Source organism: Gallus gallus, chromosome 11 (genome assembly GCF_016699485.2).
Source record: "Gallus gallus isolate bGalGal1 chromosome 11, bGalGal1.mat.broiler.GRCg7b, whole genome shotgun sequence".
Taxonomy (NCBI): Eukaryota; Metazoa; Chordata; class Aves; order Galliformes; family Phasianidae; genus Gallus; species Gallus gallus.
The window spans coordinates 10,764,353-10,782,995 of NC_052542.1; the positions used below are offsets into that span (position 1 = coordinate 10,764,353).

The following is an 18,643-nucleotide window of genomic DNA, read 5'->3' on the forward strand; positions in this document are numbered from 1 at the left end:
TTAATAAACCAATAATTTTATTTTTAGTGAATCTAAAAGAGAAGATGCTGATCTCTGTTACTGGAAAATGTCAGACATTAAATTCTAGTACTTTAACTGTTTATACTGAGAACTATTAGAGCTTCCCATTATAGTGCTAAAAATCATTTCTCTAACTCTTATTTACGTCTTTACCTCTCAATCTTCACTGATGCTGGCCAAGAAGCAACTAACTCAAAGGTTTAATTTCATTTTCAAGTATTATGTCTTCAAACAAGCTGTTGTATGTGACTATTACTTCCTAGAAGTAGAGAAAAAACATTAATTGCATTGCATTATAGTTTGTACTGCACCGGCAATGAAACACTGATGAGAGCCTGGTCTTCTATTAGACAGAACCAGATGCAGAAACTAGGAAGTGCCAGGTTTGATTTTTACATTCTCCTATACGTTAACATCTTGTTAAAAATGCAGTCAGTTTACAAACTGCAACAAAAAATCCTGTCCACTCAATTTCTCTACTTTGTAAGGCTGCCACTGAGTACTTATCTGTGAATAGAAGCTGTTCTGGTGAATTAACACAAAGCCAGCAAGAAATTTCAGTGCAGTGACAGAAATGACAGATTACCGTGTTCTAAGAATCAACACCGATAGTACAGAGAGCTACTAAAACAGGTCAACAAATGCAGTAGGCTTTAAGATACTGTTCCTAAACACTGCACTTTTGCCATAAGCACAAAGTATAGCACATAAAAGCCCACTGCTTTCTCTTTCTGAAGGCATGAGGTGCTGAAAGCACGCGTGTGGTGATGCAAGTGCTCCAACTGAAAAAGCCAATAAGTGTCCAAGAAAAAAAAAACATTCAGAAAGGTTTTATTTAAAAAATTCCCCTTTCACCTCAAACAAGTGAAGCTTAAGTTCTGTACTACTGGGTTATGTTTAGAAAAATGAAAATAGTACAGTAATTTTTGAAGGCTATACATTTTAAAATCCCATAAATCAGCATAAACTTGGACTGTGCAAGCATATATAGCAAGTACTTCAGATGTCATTTATTTGGTCCGTCAGATGTACAGTATAGTAGTAGTATCTGAGTTTACAAAACATCAAATATAAATAACCAGAAACTGTAACAATACACAAAAAATCTGCTTCTTACATTGACATACCAGGCAGTACGAGCTGAAAAACTTGAGTAAATTAACAGTTTTACAGTAATGTACATAGTGCCAGTTAAAGTTTAAGAACACTGTTAAAACATGGCACTAATTTGCTTTAGTGAATTTTCTCCTTGTTCAGGGCATGAAAAATGTTTAGGACTAGACTAAAAATACTTTTCTTCAAGCAAAAGAAAAATTTAGGTACTTACAAATCTGGGCATCGAGTGATGACCCTTTACTAAACCAGAGTAGTTTTTTTTGTCCTACTGAATTATACTTAAAAGGTATTTACACAAAATTAACATGCTTATTTTCATGACTGTTTAAGTAAATACTTATCTGCAAGTATTTAAAACTATGTTTCTACTACATTTAATATATGGAGTTCAATATGGAAAAACTTCTAGAAGAGTCTATTGAGATGACAGCTTTATCATCAAGAGAAACAGACAAAAATTATTTAAGCCAATGGTTTGGTATTTCCTCAGAACAAAAGCCTAACAATTAGTCTAGTTCTGGACATTTTTCACATCCCCAAATAATATGATGTTGCTGCGTTACATTAACTCAATCATTCTGTCAAACATTTGCATGTTCAGTCTAACGCTATAATTTCATCTTGCTCTTCGGTTTGCTCCATACGCACTCTCTTTGTACTGACACACTCTTTATCTTCTAGTTTTCTCTTGCGGCTCTTATTTTCTGTATCATCAGCATTACTTGAATGGCCTTCATCTTCAGAATCAATAATAAATAGATCATCTTGATCTGGAGCTGCAAAATACATATTTTTAATTCCAATGGGTACTGTAAGGATAGTCTGCTCTCAAAACAAAGTGCATACAGGATGCCTCTACTGTAACAAATACATCTCAAAGCATTCTTTATCCATAGTCTTTATCAACAAACTGCAAGAATCTTTTGCATTTCTCCAAAATCTGTGAAAAATGCTTTTCAAATCATTATTCCCTTTTCATTAGAGGCATGGAAAACAATTCAATAACTCAAATATTCCCACATTTTTTAGGAATTCCCACATTAGCTAACACGAATGCATTAGCACAATTTTTTTGCATGTACAAAGTAGAAAAATTGCATGCTATCTGCTAGAGTCCTTCAGAACCTTTAAACACAAAGCTGTAGTCCAGCCTCACCTCTGGCTAGTGCATTCAATAAAATTCTCCACTAGAAACCATGCTCTACGAGAGAGAAAACATGTACAGAGAGGGAGAAGTGGAACACTGGGCAGACTTGAAAGAGCTAACGGATAAAGAAGGGAAACTAGAACCAAACACGAACTTTCAAGACATCTGGTGGACTTCAAGTAGAAACTCATCTTAAAAATTAATTTTGTGCTAGTTTCTAATGCTATCTGGGGCAGAGGGGTTGTTTTGTACTTAATTTGAACCTATGTCAGTACTCACAACATTTAATCTTTCATGAAACAAAACACAAGACACAAAAGACTACACACTTCTGGGTCCATCTTAAGTAGGACTCTCTGACAGGTAAATGAACATCATCCAAAAGCTTAAGATGGAGCTACAGATATCACTAAAACACTACAGTGTTTCCAGTACATTAGGTTTCACTGCTTACACATTCTGCATTTGAGTTAGGCTATTCTGGGCATACTCAAAAGAATAGCCTGTATTTAAAAAGTCATGGTGGTACTTCTTAGGTAGCAAATACTTTTTTTTTTGCCATGACTTACTCAGCAGATGAAAAATAATTATTTTTTAAGCAGACTTAAAAAGATATCTTCTTAATTTAACAGAATGAAATGTGATAGAAGATAAAAGAGATGCACAAAGTAACTTTTAATCTGTAGGGAGAAAGCAACAAATGATTCTTTTTTGTCACATGATAGGGTGACCATGAGATAGAATGGGATTAACTTTATTTAAATCACCATGCAAATAGTGCGTTTCAGTTTACACCCTCTCCCAAGCACCTCCAAGTTAAATAATATAATAAGGTGTATTTACTATAAACCTTTGAAACAGTCTATGCATTTTTACTATTTAATATTATATTTATACAGAGGCAACTCGAGTGTCTTTCACTTCATGTTGGCAAAGTTAAGTCACAAAATTCAAGTATTTTTATTGGGCTGAAAGACTATTTCACTTTATTTAATATTGACTGCTATTTACCCGTTGATGTTGAAGGCTGTGCTCCGTCATCGCTACCATTGGTAATGTTTTTGGATGTTGGTTCTGATGGTTTAGGGCCAACTTTTTCAGGGGCGTCGCCCACAACTTCGAATTCTACATCTTTTTCTAGGTCTTCACTGCAGAAGAAAATGTATACAGTTTTAAACAACAAAAATATTGCTTTTTCTACAAACAAAATATATCATTCAAATTATCACAGTCCCTCCAACTGGGACAAAGTAAGGAAAATATACTTAAAAGAAGGAAAATCTGTTCATCCCCCCTCTGTAATTTGTGCTTTGTCTGTTCATGAGTATTGTTATCCTGCCAGTGCCATGCCATAAAATGCTTAGGAAAGAAAGGAAATCATTACCTTAGATTACTTTTCTTCCTCAATCTCACATTTTTATTTGCACTGAAATTGCAGTGTGTTGATTTACTCTATATAGTAAGTATATTACTTATCCAAAGTTAAATACACACACCAATTATTTCAAAGTGACTTCTCTTTGCATTACCATATATGAACACAGGCAGACGATTTACTACTTCAGGAGGCCTTTATTTGTTTTTATGCAGCTGTTTCTCACCTTTCAGCTGCCCTAAAAGCAAATATAGCTTTGCACTATTTTTATGTTGCTTAATGAGCAAATTGTTCAGATAAAATCTTATCAATTACTTCTGTAATAAAATAAAGAAATCCAACACATTGAACTATATCTATTTATTAAAAAAAAAAAATCTTTCATTTCATTATATCAGCAACTTAATGTTTTAGCTTTATTCACAAATTTAAAATTCATAACTGGAAACTCCCTGTGGAATTATTCCATATATATATACACAAAAACAATAATTTCACAATTCTTACCTATGAAGCACATTGATTAACAGAGTATAATCCTGGAGGAAATCATCTGCTTGTAGTCGAGTGCCGTTTCGAATTCCAAAGTCTGATAATTTCCTATCGTTATTTGCTAGAAAAATAGTGAAACACAGTGGTGTGTACAGCTATTTATATAACGATTCTCTTTACTGTTAAAAAAATAAATATTCCAGAAGTTTAACCCATAAATTGAACATTAATACTTAAACCTGAATTGAAAGTAAAAGCTGACATTTAAACCAACCAGAATTTAAAACTACGGATTTTGACTTATCTATGTCTCAAGCACCGTGTTCACTTAACTATTATTACATCTAGGAATATCTGCTGGAGATAGGTGTACTGCAAAAGGGCTTACAAGCAACATGAAAATAACACAATCTAAAAATCTATAAACGCGAAAGTGAAAGGGACAAAAAGGGGAAGATAACTGCTACGTTTTTATAGCTGAATACCCAATTCCTGAGTGGAATCTTGATACTCCAGGTGAAAGTACTTGATATGGGAAAGCAGAACAGTACATACAGCTAGACAACACCACTTGCTATTCTTAAGCCACTTACATACTTGCAAATCCAGTTCTCTTCAATTATTAGTCTACAGGCTGAGCACTAAACCACTTACTACAATTCCTTATATTTCAGTTTCTTCCTAGCTTTTATCTACTTTTATCTAAAAAACTTCAGTACACATACCTTCTGTTTCTCCTTCTTCTGAGGAGATAAGAATGGTTCCCTTTCCATCATCTATCTGTATATCCGGTGCTACCATAGCAAATTTTTCTTTCACTATCTGAAAAGATTTATTTGATTATATAATCAATATCTGCTTTTATAATGTTCATAAGACAAAGAACCTTGAATTATGCTGTTTTTCCTATCCTGGCCCATGTTCAGGCATCTGCTAAAAGCCTGCGCTTTCTTTTTAATTTCTCATGAAAAAAAAAAAAAAAAAACCTATCATTTTGTTACCTGAAATCTCAGGATCTAAAAAAATAATGCCTATGACACCTGTGATCTCACCTTTACAAGTTCAGATCATCTGCTGATTTGATTTTTTAAATACTTCTTTCATAAAATGGTAGTTTTAGGAATCAGTTGCTACTACAGAACTGAAATACAGCTACTGAGCTATTCAAATGAAATGTTTTTTTCCTGTCAGTTATGAACAGAACTTTAAAAGACAAAATATGTTCTTTCACAAGATATATAAGGACACACAAACAAGATGCATACTGCCTAATCTAGCTTTTAACTGAGAAAAACACAAAGAGTAGAGCAAATATGGCAAAGCCAACGTTCAGTCAAAATATATTAAACAAAATCTTTAATAATGTACAACACTGGAGTCAAAGCAAAAGCCATAGCTAATATTCAAGATTTACCTTGTCCTGGAGTGTTAGCACAGTTACTTTGTGTACATTAAGTCTCACAGTCACTTCTGGCTTACTTGCACATACGTAACAGTTAGGATTTGGTGGATCCAAAGCACAAGGAACCAATAGCTTCTTTTTGGGATTTGGCTGCTTGTTCAAAAAAATCTTGAAGACAGACAAGAATGAAACAGGTCATTCTGTAAGTAAAGCACTCATAAAACCTGTTTCCCTACAGATTTGTTCTCTTAAGAATCCCAGGTTGTCCTGTTCCCTAATCTTCTTTGACATGCCTACTACACAGGAGAAAGCGTGTATTACAGCCAGCCCACAATGACACCTGTGCTGACTAACAAGCTACTGCCAAACAGAGCTGTAACATGAAAACAGCATGCGATATCAGTCTGGTTCTCTCTTATCCAGCAGCCAATTTTCAGGAAATCAGATGGAACTCCACAATCCTCAATCCTCAAGACTTCCACTTTTCTTTCTGTGGTGGGTGAAAGTTCCTAACACATTCAGAATTACTGAAACAAAAAGTGATATGGAGTAGAACTACACACTAGTAAAAGAAGGTTAAACATGACTGTTGAATAAATAATGAATAACAAGAAAGAGAAGTGTCTTATTCCCACTTACCGTTCTACACTGATCTATTTTTCCTGATAAAATCTTCAAACCCTCCAACACTATCAGACCAGCTATTATTGCATTAGTAGTAGCTATAGCTGGGATAATATTTCCTGCCATTGCTGCAAAAGAAGCAAGAGTGCATGGATTTTTAACAGCAAATGAAACGTAGAAGTTTAGATTATTAAATAAAACATCATATGTTAACTCTTACACTTGATATCAAATCTGCTCTTCATATTCATACTGAAAACATGCATCCTGAGGTTTGCAGCAGAAGTGACAAAATCCATTGCAGAAGGGTCATCCTGACAAGAAGTTAATGGAAAGTGCATTTAGAAATCAGATTACACATTGGAAAAAACTTTGCAACATAAAAAAGTCTGTAAAATATTCCATTTCAAAACATGTATACTTCCTTATCTAAACAGTATGTTTAGACAGCAGCAGTACTTTAAAAACACGTTTAGAAAATGTATTTAGTATACTGCATTAGTGTATTAATGAAATGCCTTTTTATGTTCAAAATCATGTCTAAGTAATAAACCTTACAATGTTTTACGCCTGGTTTCAAACATTGGTGTTTTACAAACATGAAGTATTTTCATCAACTGTTGTACTACTGTTTTTCTATTTTGGTTGTCACTCCCCCCCTCCCAACACACTACATTTTTTTCTTACATCAGGTGACAACTGACCATAAGAAGATCACACTGTCTCTAGTACTGAAGAATTCTTTGCTTCTTGTTTTTCTTCTGCAGAACTTGTAATACACCACATATCTACTGTCAGAGCTAATTATGTCCAAGTCTAGCTACAAACTACTGTACAAGAACACATTTTAGAGAAAGCTACAGCAAAGGAAAAATGGAGTGGCATTATTAAAATATTTTCAAAATGAAAATATGGCACCTACTTCTTAATTTATGCTGTTCAAAGTTGGTAAATTATTTTACATCGCAATACTTAATCCATACATTCAATGACATATGAAGTACCTAAGGTATGTATTTGTTTACTTATAGAAAGTGCTTTTAGTGATGTATCAGCCATTTTTGTCCTTAGTAGCACCACACTGTAATTAAACTTAATGACTCCAATGTTTGTATTAAGTACACAGAACGTATGTGTTTGTTATCTATGAGGTAAAACTAACCTTATCCCATATAAGCTCTGCTCCATCACCTTTCTCAGCCAGGTGAAGTCTCAGGGTTTCAACACTTTTTGAGAATAAGTGTGCATAGCTCTTGACATCGAGGACCTGCTGATCTTTCAAAACTGAGGAGGATTCATTTTGTTGGTCAGGTACGTTTTTCTCTTCAGGAAAAGAAAAAAATAATACCAGGAATATTTATAAATTAAAAAAAAAAATTATCTCAAAGAGCTAAGAATTTGCTGATTTAACACAATTAAATGTTTTCTAAACTGAAGAACAGTGTTCTTAGGCTACAGCTACCCTGAGATTTTTTTTTCTAAGTCTGCATTTTAAACTGCAACTAATAGCTATACTTCAGGGCATCAACAGATGTGCACAAGTTAAAACAAATGTAGGTTTTCAGCTTTTAGATAAAAATGTATCAGTGTGTGCCCTAACGTCCCCTAAAATAAACTGGCATGTAATTTTGTGAAATAGGAATTTTCCATAACAAGCACTGATTATTCAAAATAAGAATTCCAAAACAGTTTTTAGAAAAAATGTTTTCTATATAGAAAAAAAAAAATCTTCAGGAGTTATGAAAAAGCAGTGTGTTCAGTATCAGTACCCAACTGTGACAGTGAGAAACGTACACGTCACAGAGCTGCATTAACAAACAAGAAATGTGACTTACAAGTATGTATCTATAAGGAGGAGGAACAATTACCTTGATTTTGTACTTCAGCCCAATCCAGTGGCACTGGAGGCTTCCTTTTCCTCCACAGCTTATCCATTGTCAGCAAATATCTAATGTCATCTTTGAAAAGCTAGGAAACAAAAAAAGAAGAGAAAAAGAGACATTTTATTTTTTCAACTCGTTTGAAACTGAAAAAGCAGCATTAGATTTATGAGTTTTTGCTTTTCTCCTTGATAATATTTTGAACAATACATACAAAATCAAACTCCACAAGAAAAAAACTCAATGCTTTGTGCAGAAAGTAGACAGTTCTCATTGATGTGGGGGGCTCCAAAATCAAGAAACAGTCATCTAAACAGTGGGCCCATGTGAAGCTATCACTACAGCTATTTGTATACTATCCCCCTACAATACTGTTACCTGTATGCCAATTAATTTCATGAGGAAAATTACTACTATCTATCAACACTACATTCTATACTCATTTCCTCTCTATAAACATTTTTTGCAACTACTTAGAAAGAAAACTCCAAAGAACTCATGTTTTCTTATACCAGCATCTGATTATATACAGGGCATGAATTAAATATTTCTGATCCTCAGACTGGTTCTGATAAGGCACAGTGAAACTTCTACAGAATTCAAGAGGCTACCTTCTCATATTAGAACAACTCAACTGAGTTTTTTTTCCTCTACAATATGGACACGCTTCTGAAGTTGTCCATATAGACACAAACAGAATGCCATAAGACAAGCAAATGCTGCAAAACACCAACACAACAGCAAATTGATCAAGTCATAATACAATCGCATGACTGATGCCCAATGTTTAGTGTTCAAACTGGATTTTGACTGAACTTTTGAACTTCTCATACACTTCAAATAAAGACATTTACCGAAAGTAAAAAAAACGTACCTTGGTAAAAAGCTTAACTGGATCATATCCAGTTGATTTAGCCCACTCCTTAGTTGAAACACGTTTAATCTCACCATCTTCATTTGATGCTCGTGCTCTGGCTTCTGCTTCTGCTGGCTCCCCTGTAAATAAAGCATTAACAAAATATGTTAGTTAACAGGAAAAAAAGGAAATAATATCCAAATATTTCCCATAGTGTCACCGATCAAAATTATTCAAGCACCATAAAACAGCTTTGCTGTTCCCAACAAAAGCTAAATCAGACATGGTGCAACTGTGACTGTTCATTTCTACAACAACACTTCACTAGTTTAACTTAATGCCATCAAATTCTTTTACTGGCAGAAACAATAAGCAACTGTTTCCTATTTATTTTCTTCCCACTGTGTTGTGATTTCATAAATCTCTAACAATCTCCTTTTAGTAGTCTCTTTTCCTGGCTTAAGAGTCTTAGCCTCGTTAGAGCTTTAGACAGATTATCAGCTTCTTACCTCTGGTCATCCCTCTATGATAATATTCTATCCATACTGGTGCTGCTCATTTTCATTTTTTGTCCTAGTCACTTCCAGCAACTGTTATCTTGGCTAATAGTAAGCAGCAAGTTGATATTTTCAGACAACTATTAAAATCTTGACTGAATGAAGAAAATCAACTCAGAAAATCATCATTTCACGTGCAAATTTGTGAACATTCTCCCTTCCCTTCTCCAATGAATCATTTTATTTATCTGCACCAAAATCTACCTAGCAGTTCACTGTCCAGACATTTTGTATGATGAAGCTTTCTTCTACTTTTAATTCTTAACCATCATCTTTATTATTCTGAGGAAGACTGCTTATTCATGTCTGCTCAACAGCACTGGGAGACTCCTCTAATCACCATTTATCATTTAAGTAGTTTATCACTCCAGGATCTTCATCCTTTTTCCCCACAAGACATCTTAGCTTCTTCAGGTCCCTTAAAAAAGAGTGCCACCTGCACATTCATAACAGAGTAAACCAGATATGCTTGTCCACAGGTTTCCAGTGCCTTCAAGGGAACCTAACAGACACATGATACGGTTTCCCTTTCCCTTACTTTTCCTTGACATACCATAGAAGGTCCCCTGATTCTTACCAGCATTAGAGCAACTGACAGCTCAATCACTACAGAGATGAGGCCACAGCTCAGTTCTCCCTATAATTGCCCTGGGATCCTTCTTCAAGTGAGCAGCAGCATGCCTGCTGTCTTCAGGTAAGTACTCCTGCAGCTGTTGTTGTAAATGAGTTTACCTGCCACTATCTTAAGAGTCAGCTATTCATTCAGGACACCCCATAGGAACAATTCATTACATGAATGTTACCTGATGTTCAGAGATTCTGAGGCTCTTCTTAAGCTCCCTCTCCCAAGTTCACCATTTAAAAGGATCCAAAAGGAGAAGCAGTAAAGCTGCTTATTCACCATTACAGTAACTATGGCTACTGTCCATATAAAAAAAAATGCAGAATAGCTACAAAAACATCACACAAAATGGGCATCTTTCCTATGCAGATGAACATGGAAGTGTCTCAAACTAGAAGAGTTCAGACTTGACCCCTGTTTCCCAGCTTAGCAATCCCTCAGCTTGGAGTGGAAAATGCAGTGTGTGACTATCAACAGCACTCAGTTCTCAGTCCTTGGTTCAGAAACCAAGCCTCCCACCTGCAGGGAAGGAAGTGCTCCACCAAACCCAATATACAGGAAAATATGTTGTCCTGCAAAGACCAGTAATATTTAATTTTCACTTCAAGTTCACTTCACTTCTCTGTGCACACAGGGAAGAGTTTGCTCCAGAGGGAATAGGAATGTCTGAATATATATAAACTTACTCATCTAAATCATTTATCACAAACCTGGGTGTATTAACTGGAACTTCACGATTACAAAGCGTATCAACTGCTCTTCACAGCTGCTCTACCCACACCCTCACTGAAGACACTAATAAATGACAGAGACCTATCTCACACCATATTACTGTTTTTACAGCAGCTGAAGCAATCATTTCATTAACATTTTAGCTGCCCACAAGGGCTACAATTCTGACAACTGAAACTACCAAAACATTGGCATTGTGAAGAGTGTTTTTTGCATGCTGACCACACTAAGATCCCAGTATACACTGTGCATCAAGTTAACTTAAAAACAAACAAACAAAAAACCAACCAATTAAACAAAAGCCAACAACAGCAAAATCACTGCAAACTTCTAATACATAGTAGTATGATGCACACAAAGGGGACCTGCTGCTTGTACACCCTGAATTCATGTTGTTCGTGAGTGCTTTAAGTGGAATCCTCTTAGAAGAAAATGGGGCTGAACCATAACTTTAAGAAACGGACAGAAGCAAGTCAACCTCTGACACGTTTCAGTAAGAGGGTAAGTACAGTCTATATCACACTTACAGGCAGCTTCAGGATCAGCTCTGTCAGGAGAGACTTCTTGATCAGCATCTTCTTCTCCAAACAACTGACTGTATAGCAATTAAGAACAACAACACAACACTGGATTTTAATCATGTCTTATTAAAGGCTGAAATATTTGGTAACTGGCATATGCCCACTTTAGAATTCTTGCTATCAGAGAGCTACTACATCCATTGCACTTTAAACTGTTGGAATTCATCACATGCAGACTTAACACAGACCATGCAGAAAATCCAACAGAAAAATGAAATTAGTAAAACAGATGCATATAACTACTCAACAGTTCATCTATCCCCACGATCCCAGCAAACCTTACTTTGTTTTAAAGTCGTTCTTCTCTGCCCTATTTTCTGTGATACCAGAACAAGGCTTAAGTACTAACTGACATGCTATCTGTGTATTTTAAAAAACAGAGAAAATGTCAAGAACTGCAGGTTTTTGCTATTATCTACATTAGTTTTCAAATTGTGTCCTTAATTTCTCAATCTGTAGTTTTAGAAACCAACACAAAGAGAGTGAGTCACAGTCTCCATTTTGAAAGAAAAAAAGAAAACAAGACTTACTTAAACAAATACTTGGCCCACACAATGCAGTGGATAGGTTCTGACGGCGTGTTACGGATTGTGCAGCCTGGAAAAGTCTTCTGAGTTGGTTTAGGATGACATTCATAACATTCCGTCACTCCCTGGTGAAAAGTGAAATATTTACTTGTCACACCGTGAGGATACAGATGGAATATGCTGTTATCAGATGAACTGTAACTTTATCTCAGAGCACCCAACTCTGTTGTCTAAAATAGCCAATGATTTAAACTTAAAGTGACAGGAGTAGAACACAACCTGACCTTCTTAATAACTGTTACTTGACCAAGGTAGCCTGCAGTTCCGCTCTCTATAAGAGGAACATCAGCAGCCAGACACATCCTGTTCACATGGTTGCGGGCAGCTGCAAAGCAAGAGGTTTTACAGAGATTTGAGTAAGTCGAAATAAGTTTGACTTCTACAAACACAAGCTAGACTGCTACACACACATTTGTCCTGAATTTGCCTTATTTCACTATAGATAGCATTATGCCTCTTTCACAAAGCCCATTTTCCAACGGATAAAAAATATCCTGACGCTATTAAATATAGCAGACACTTTAATAGAGTTATGTGTTTACACAAAATACTAATCAGTTTCCACAAAGCAGTAACACAGCACACTTTTTTACTTTCAAAGCACCTGTAACAGCTCTGACTATGCTTTCAACATCCTAATAGTGCACAAAAGCATTAGTTAAACTAAAGCTGGGTTAACAGGATTCTTATTTAACTGACACTGCTCAAGAACTGTAGAACACATCAGAGTTCTGTTCCCGTGAACAAGCAATAGCACTTTCACCTTCAATACAAAATCATAATGAAAACTTCACCTCTGTTATCCAGAGCATTCATAACCAACGTAAACTGGCGGAAGAACTCTACGTTATAGTCAGGGCTACAGAAAAGAAAAACAATATTCAAAATGGTACATCAAAGTTGTTGGTTATTATGCCACAATAGAAACAACACACACAGAAAGGGCAGACTGATGTTCACGTATGGATTACATACACTGTAGATTTACTGGTAGCCTTTAAGCAACCCATTTATCTTCAGCCCATTTTAAAGCTGGGTAAAAGCATGACTTATGTCACTGGAAGGATGCTATTCCAATTACTGTCACTTTGACCAATGAAACAGGCAGGCAAAAAAGTGTTTACACTGCTCTGACCTAATGAATAAATTGGATGATCTCTGATAACTGACCTTAAAAACCACCAGCTGAGGGTAAGATGTGCAAGCTGTAATTACCACAGCTCATCAGACTGTTGATATATCTCATTACAGTGGGAGAGCTCAATTGGTTTTGAATGTGCCTGAACGCCCTCAGAAGCCAAGATGAGGGACTTGAAAATCCCGATACCCTCGCATCTTCACATTGCATTTTTCTGACTTAAATAAGACAGCAGCAAAAATGACAGAGAAGCAAGGAAACGGGATTAATGGTTTTACAGTTTTAGGAGAAGGATGCAATGAGCCAATGTTTCAGTGGCTGACCACAACATCAGAGTTGAAACCTTAATATTAATTGAGAATGTGACCTTTTGTAGAAACTGGACAAACACACATCAATAGCTGGGAAACAGCTAATGAAAAGCTACATGATCTTGCACTTCACTAACTTGTTATGGACCACAAAGACTAGACTTTAATGGTTTGGTAACTGAGCAATATTTACACCTGCCTTCCAACCCCAACCATTCCATGATTCTATGCCCTATGCACGACAAAGGTTTGGGTTATTTTTTATTTTTTTTAATCACGTACTCAACATTCACACTTATTTTCCTCTAATTATCACTCATGACATCAAGAAATCCTTACAGCGTAGAATCTCAAGTAGCGATGTTGCTAATTAAGCGAGAATGAGACACAAGCAAATAACTACAGCTACCAGAACTTAAGAAAATTCATGCAAAATGCACACTCGCACTCAGCGCAATGCAGTCTCACATTTACAGCTACCTTATTGCAGAAGGTTTGTGAAGTACCTTAAAGCACACCACTGCAGCATTTAAATAACAGTACTTGCAAATCAGAACATGTAATTAGAGCTTAAAAACAAACATACTTCATGATGCTATCATGGTAAGCTATAATATTAGCTTCTGGATAAAACTGTAACACGCTTTCCTTGGCAACCTAGAAATAAAAACAAAACAAAACAAAAACAAAAACAACACTTATTATTTCTTCCTTCTTTCTAAAGAGACTCAGTACCAGTTGAGTACTGAGTAAATTGACTACCTTAGAGATTTTAATACTTTTAAATGAAACTTGGCAGACAACCACAAGCAACCAACCACCACTTACCTCTCAGCAGCATCAACAAAGCTGTGACAGGTTTCTAACAATGGCCACAAAATAACACCAAACAAGTAAAATATGAGCTTTGACTTTTTTCTCACCTGCGCTTTTGATCTTCCAACATGTTTCTTTTGAAACAAAAACTGCCTGTTGAGATTGCTGACATCAATAGTATCCAAATCAATCTACAAACACAGAAAAAGAGCCGTTTCACTTCTGCAGAAATGAAAGGAACAAAGCCATCAACACACAAACGTGATTAACTAAGTCACAAAAGCTGTACAGACTCCTTTTTGGACCTCCATACTCTTATTACATTTGCACAACTGCAGAAGCACCACCATCTTCGGGGATAAATGATCTTCATTTAAACGTTTATTAATGGTGGAACCACACCTCAAATATTGAGAGCTATATGACAACAAACTTTCTTTGGAGAGTCCCTACTAAAAACGTACATCAATTTTGAGATGCATAGGCAGAACATTTAGTGGGATGTCAGTAACTGACTCTTCTATCTCTTGCTGGATGAAGATTTCAGTGAGCATAAGGAGCACAGCGGACACCGGAGGAAATCCCACAGGACTCAGTGGCACCAGGCCCACGTAGGAAGGCCCCCACATGTGCTTCCCCAGGGCCACGAAGGCCATCCTGCAAACTAATGGCAGCATCCAGCTCCACGTGAACGTGGCTGGGAGGAAACGAGGCTGCGCTGTCACCTAATTCATGCAGTACAGGGCAAGCCTTTACTGCCTGCCACCAGGCAGTGTGTATGAAAAACTATAAAATTCACCTAGAAAAGAAATTGAATCACGTGATCAAGATGTTTAAAAACATGCACCACAAAATATTCACACTGTACAACCTGAAAGTATGTCGTCACTTTAATTCCCCTAAGAGCCATGTCTCTATTGATACACACACAAGAACGTCGCAATCGCAAACGTATTTGCCCCACAAGAACTCGGATTTACATACAACACGGAGAGGACTGATTCCTACCTGTATTGTCACCACTCATCATTTACACTCACGTGAGGCCTGCCCGTGCCCCTGACATGTTTGAACTGGAGCAGGGAGGGTGACAGCTCTCCTGACCCTGCAGTACCCCCCCAAACTCCCACTGCTAATGCTGACGTACTCAGCACAGAACACTTTCAGTTCTATGGAGGGTACTGCTCAGTGTTCAGCGTGAAGGTTACACACCACCTACTGAACGTGTTCTCCTTTGCCTTTAGTTTTATGAGCCAAATTTGAATAAATGTAAAAGTATATCACGCATTTCCCACGGAGGACACTTTGCATACAAGATCGAACTTCCAACTTGATGTTATCTGAAGAAAGTACTTATTTAAATATTTAACTAAGTATTTAATTTAAGGATTAAAATTTAATGTGCTGAACTCACTACTAGCCAAAGAGTTTTAGTTATATGCCTCATAAAAGCACCTGTGGATACTGAGCTGTTTCAGAAAGGTATGAGGAGGTCGAGGTTGTCAACCTGTATTACCCATCGTGCCCCCCAACCACTCGTGCTCTTGTAACCTCCTTCAAAAGGGATATCTGCCCGAAAACACACTTCCACCTCCCCTCCCATACAACAGCCATAAGGCCCGCTTAGTCCAAAGCCATGAAGGTTGGGAACTTCAAGAGGAACTGAGTGCATACATCTGTTGATGTCCAACTCCCTAGAAAGCCTTCAGCCCTTTAACTGGAGACTGTAACTGACATAAGCTGCAGATGAAAACTGATCTCGAACAGTACTGCCAAGACTGAAAAGGTAATGGAAATTTTTCTCCAAAGAGAATACTTGAGACCATTGGATTCCAACCAAAGCTACAATTCAGCTGCGAATGATCCAAATTTGACAGTCCTCAAGCTGAAACAACTTTACACTGCTCTCATTTTGGAAAGTCAGAAGGAAAGGAACTTCCTAAGAATAAACTTCTGTGTTCTGAATACAGATTTGTATTTTGACATTTAATTTTGTTCTACTTTCAGCAAAGAATATTTAGTTAAGCTTCATGTTTCTGAAGGGCTCCTGTTCAAAACTGTTTTACTTTTTTAGTATTAAAGCTGCGATAAGTAAATAAATAACTCCACAGCTTCCTTATAAAAACAAGAAGTATTCTCAGACATCTGAGTTTGTTGATCTGTAGCAATCAAAGGAAACCCCCAATAATAACAGCAAATTGCCCGTTTGCACAATTCTGTTCCTGCTCTCACCTTGCCTTTTGCCCATCCATTCCATATGCTATCAAAATGTTACTCCATTACATAAGACCGTAATATTTTTAAATGAAGATGGCTCTGATCCAACAAGTACTTAAGGTAATGGAATTCAACCGAGGCAGACTTCAAAGACAACCAAAAAAAAGATCTAACTAAAGTAAGGGAAACGATAAACACGCTCCAATGAGATCTATGCTGAACGACTAACTGGAAAACCAGGAGACACTAGATTGTATGGTAGTGAACTGCAGGAGCACACAAGTCACAGAATAAGGTAGAAAAGAAGGAGGAACAGAAAACAGCACAGAAATTGCATGTTTCTGCTCTTGTGTTTGTTTCACTCATACCATGTTAAAATCTGGTAGGGTCCCACTGGCAGACTCAAATCAAAAGGACAGTCTGAAACTACACTTCAGCACACCCTACAAATCCATTTTAGTGCAAAGCCCGAGGTGTACAAACGAGAGGCAGCTGGGCTCTTCTAACCAGCTGGCAGTGCTGAGAGAAGCTGCTTCTGATAAGCTCTGCTCAACAAGTCTGAACGCAGGGACAAACCCCTTATGCGTCCTACAAAACGCTCAGAAGTGACTCCTGGCAAAGCACCAATGAGCTAAAACAGACAGCAGAACAGCCCTGAATTTGCACTCCCACGGCTTCTTAACGTTATAAAAACAGTTCTCTTCGCTAAGAACTGAATAAAGGGCACGAGGCCGGGCGATTTCCCTCCGTCCCGGTCCAGTGACACCCTCTCAGTTCCGCCCTTCCTACACTCACAGATGAACTTCAGGAAGCAAAAGCGAAAGCATCGGCGCGCGGGAAGCTCTCACAGCGGACTTCCAGCACGGACGGTTTTACAGCTCAGCGTCTAAAATCACCGCTCCGTCCCATCGCCAGCCCACTAAGCTCCGCACCCATTAAGCCGCATAAAGCCAACCGAAGGGACGGCGGGACAGCACATCGCCGCTTCCCAGCCTGCACCTACGGCCGTGGGAGAGGCGCGGCCGCTCCGCCGGGGAGGGCAGGGCGGCCGAGCTCCGCGGCGAAGAGGGCCCGTTCGGCCGCCTCGGCGCTCGCTCTACCGAGGAAGGCGAGCTCAGGGCGGATGGCGGCTCGGGCCGCGTCCCTTTGTGCGGAGCCCGGCCCCCGGCGGCGCGAGGCCCGGCCCGGCCGCTTTGGCGGGCGCGCAGCAGTTTGAAAACACGCAGACAATGCGGGCGGGGAGAGGCCGCGCCGCACCACAGCGCCCCCGCGCCCGCCGAGGGGCGCCCCCGGCCCCACCCGCCCGGCCTGGCCCCGGCCCTCGCCGGCCCCCCGCCACGGCGGCCCTCCTCGGGCCGCCGACCCCGCACCCGGCCCGGCCCGGCCCCGGCCCGCACCACGTCGATGTTGCTGAAGCCGGTGAGCACCAGGTCCTTGAGGAGCTCGCAGCCGATGCCTCCGGCCCCCACCACCAAGAGCCGCGCTTGGGCCACGGCCTCCGCCAGCTCGCTGCCCAGGGGGCCCGACACGGGCACGGACATGACGGCGGGCGAAAAACGGCGACGGGCGGAAAGAGCGGCGCCGCACGGCTCTCCTCAGCCGGGCCGCGCTCCGGACAGCGAGCCCGCGCGAGACCAGAGCGGCGGCCTCCCACCTGTCCCGCAGCGCCCCCTGGCGGCTTGGAGGGCCGCGGCCCGCTGCAGCGAGTGGCACAGATAGGCGGCAGCGGGCGCCGCAGCTCGGAAGAGGCGGGAGACCGGAGGGTTCCAGTCCCGCGCCCGCCATTCCCCGGGCGGAGCTCCAAAGGAACTCGCGAGCGACTCGAGGCGGGACCGCGGTCTGGAGACGCAGAGCCTCGCAGAAGGTCCGCCCGATTGGCCGCAGCACCCACAGATGGGGCACCCAGCTCCTGCTTGCAGCTGGGAAACGCATCAGCCTAGTCCCCAAGGAAAATCAGGGAGCTCTGACAAGTATGAAGTGAGATTTTTACACAGGTCCACCTAAATTCTTCAACTCAGCTCTAAAAGCTAGCATGGGAAGATATAATTCATCTCTGAAAAACTGTTTTGCAAACATTTCATCAGCCTCCCCCCCCCCCCCCCCCCCCCCCAAAAAAAAAAAACAACCCAAACACTTCCAGTAGATTAATTTATACTGTGACACTAAGCC

The 18,643-nt window shown here is 39.2% G+C and overlaps 1 protein-coding gene across 2 annotated transcripts; it reads right to left on the reverse strand.

The window, feature by feature from the left end:
* Nucleotides 1-836: 836 nt before the first annotated feature.
* Nucleotides 837-18,091, reverse strand: UBA2 (ubiquitin like modifier activating enzyme 2). 2 transcript variants are annotated; one of them, NM_001030571.3, is made up of 17 exons: nt 17,872-18,091; nt 14,365-14,448; nt 14,028-14,098; nt 12,787-12,851; nt 12,217-12,317; nt 11,936-12,057; nt 11,352-11,419; nt 8,932-9,053; nt 8,046-8,145; nt 7,340-7,500; nt 6,398-6,491; nt 6,193-6,305; nt 5,566-5,721; nt 4,877-4,973; nt 4,167-4,272; nt 3,296-3,432; nt 837-1,913 (listed from the first exon to the last, which is right to left on the reverse strand). In NM_001030571.3, exons 1-17 carry the CDS (start codon nt 18,013-18,015, stop codon nt 1,735-1,737), a joined length of 1,920 nt encoding a protein of 639 aa, NP_001025742.2. In that variant the 5' UTR covers nt 18,016-18,091; the 3' UTR covers nt 837-1,734. The 2 variants fall into 2 exon arrangements, with proteins under 2 accessions (NP_001025742.2, XP_046755428.1); XM_046899472.1 differs by lacking the exon at nt 17,872-18,091 and adding an exon at nt 17,270-17,719.
* Nucleotides 18,092-18,643: the final 552 nt, after the last annotated feature.

Excerpts from the sequence above, each read along its gene's own strand:
- UBA2 (NM_001030571.3), bottom strand. The coding sequence starts at position 18,015 with ATGTCCGTGCCCGTGTCGGGCCCCCTGGGCAGCGAGCTGGCGGAGGCC. Across the intron at positions 14,449-17,871 it reads GCTTCAGCAACATCGACGTG|ATTGATTTGGATACTATTGA; the intron begins GTGCGGGCCGGG and ends CTGTGTTTGTAG. Across the intron at positions 1,914-3,295 it reads ACAGCCTTCAACATCAACGG|CTCCAGATCAAGATGATCTA; the intron begins GTAAATAGCAGT and ends TGTATTTTGCAG.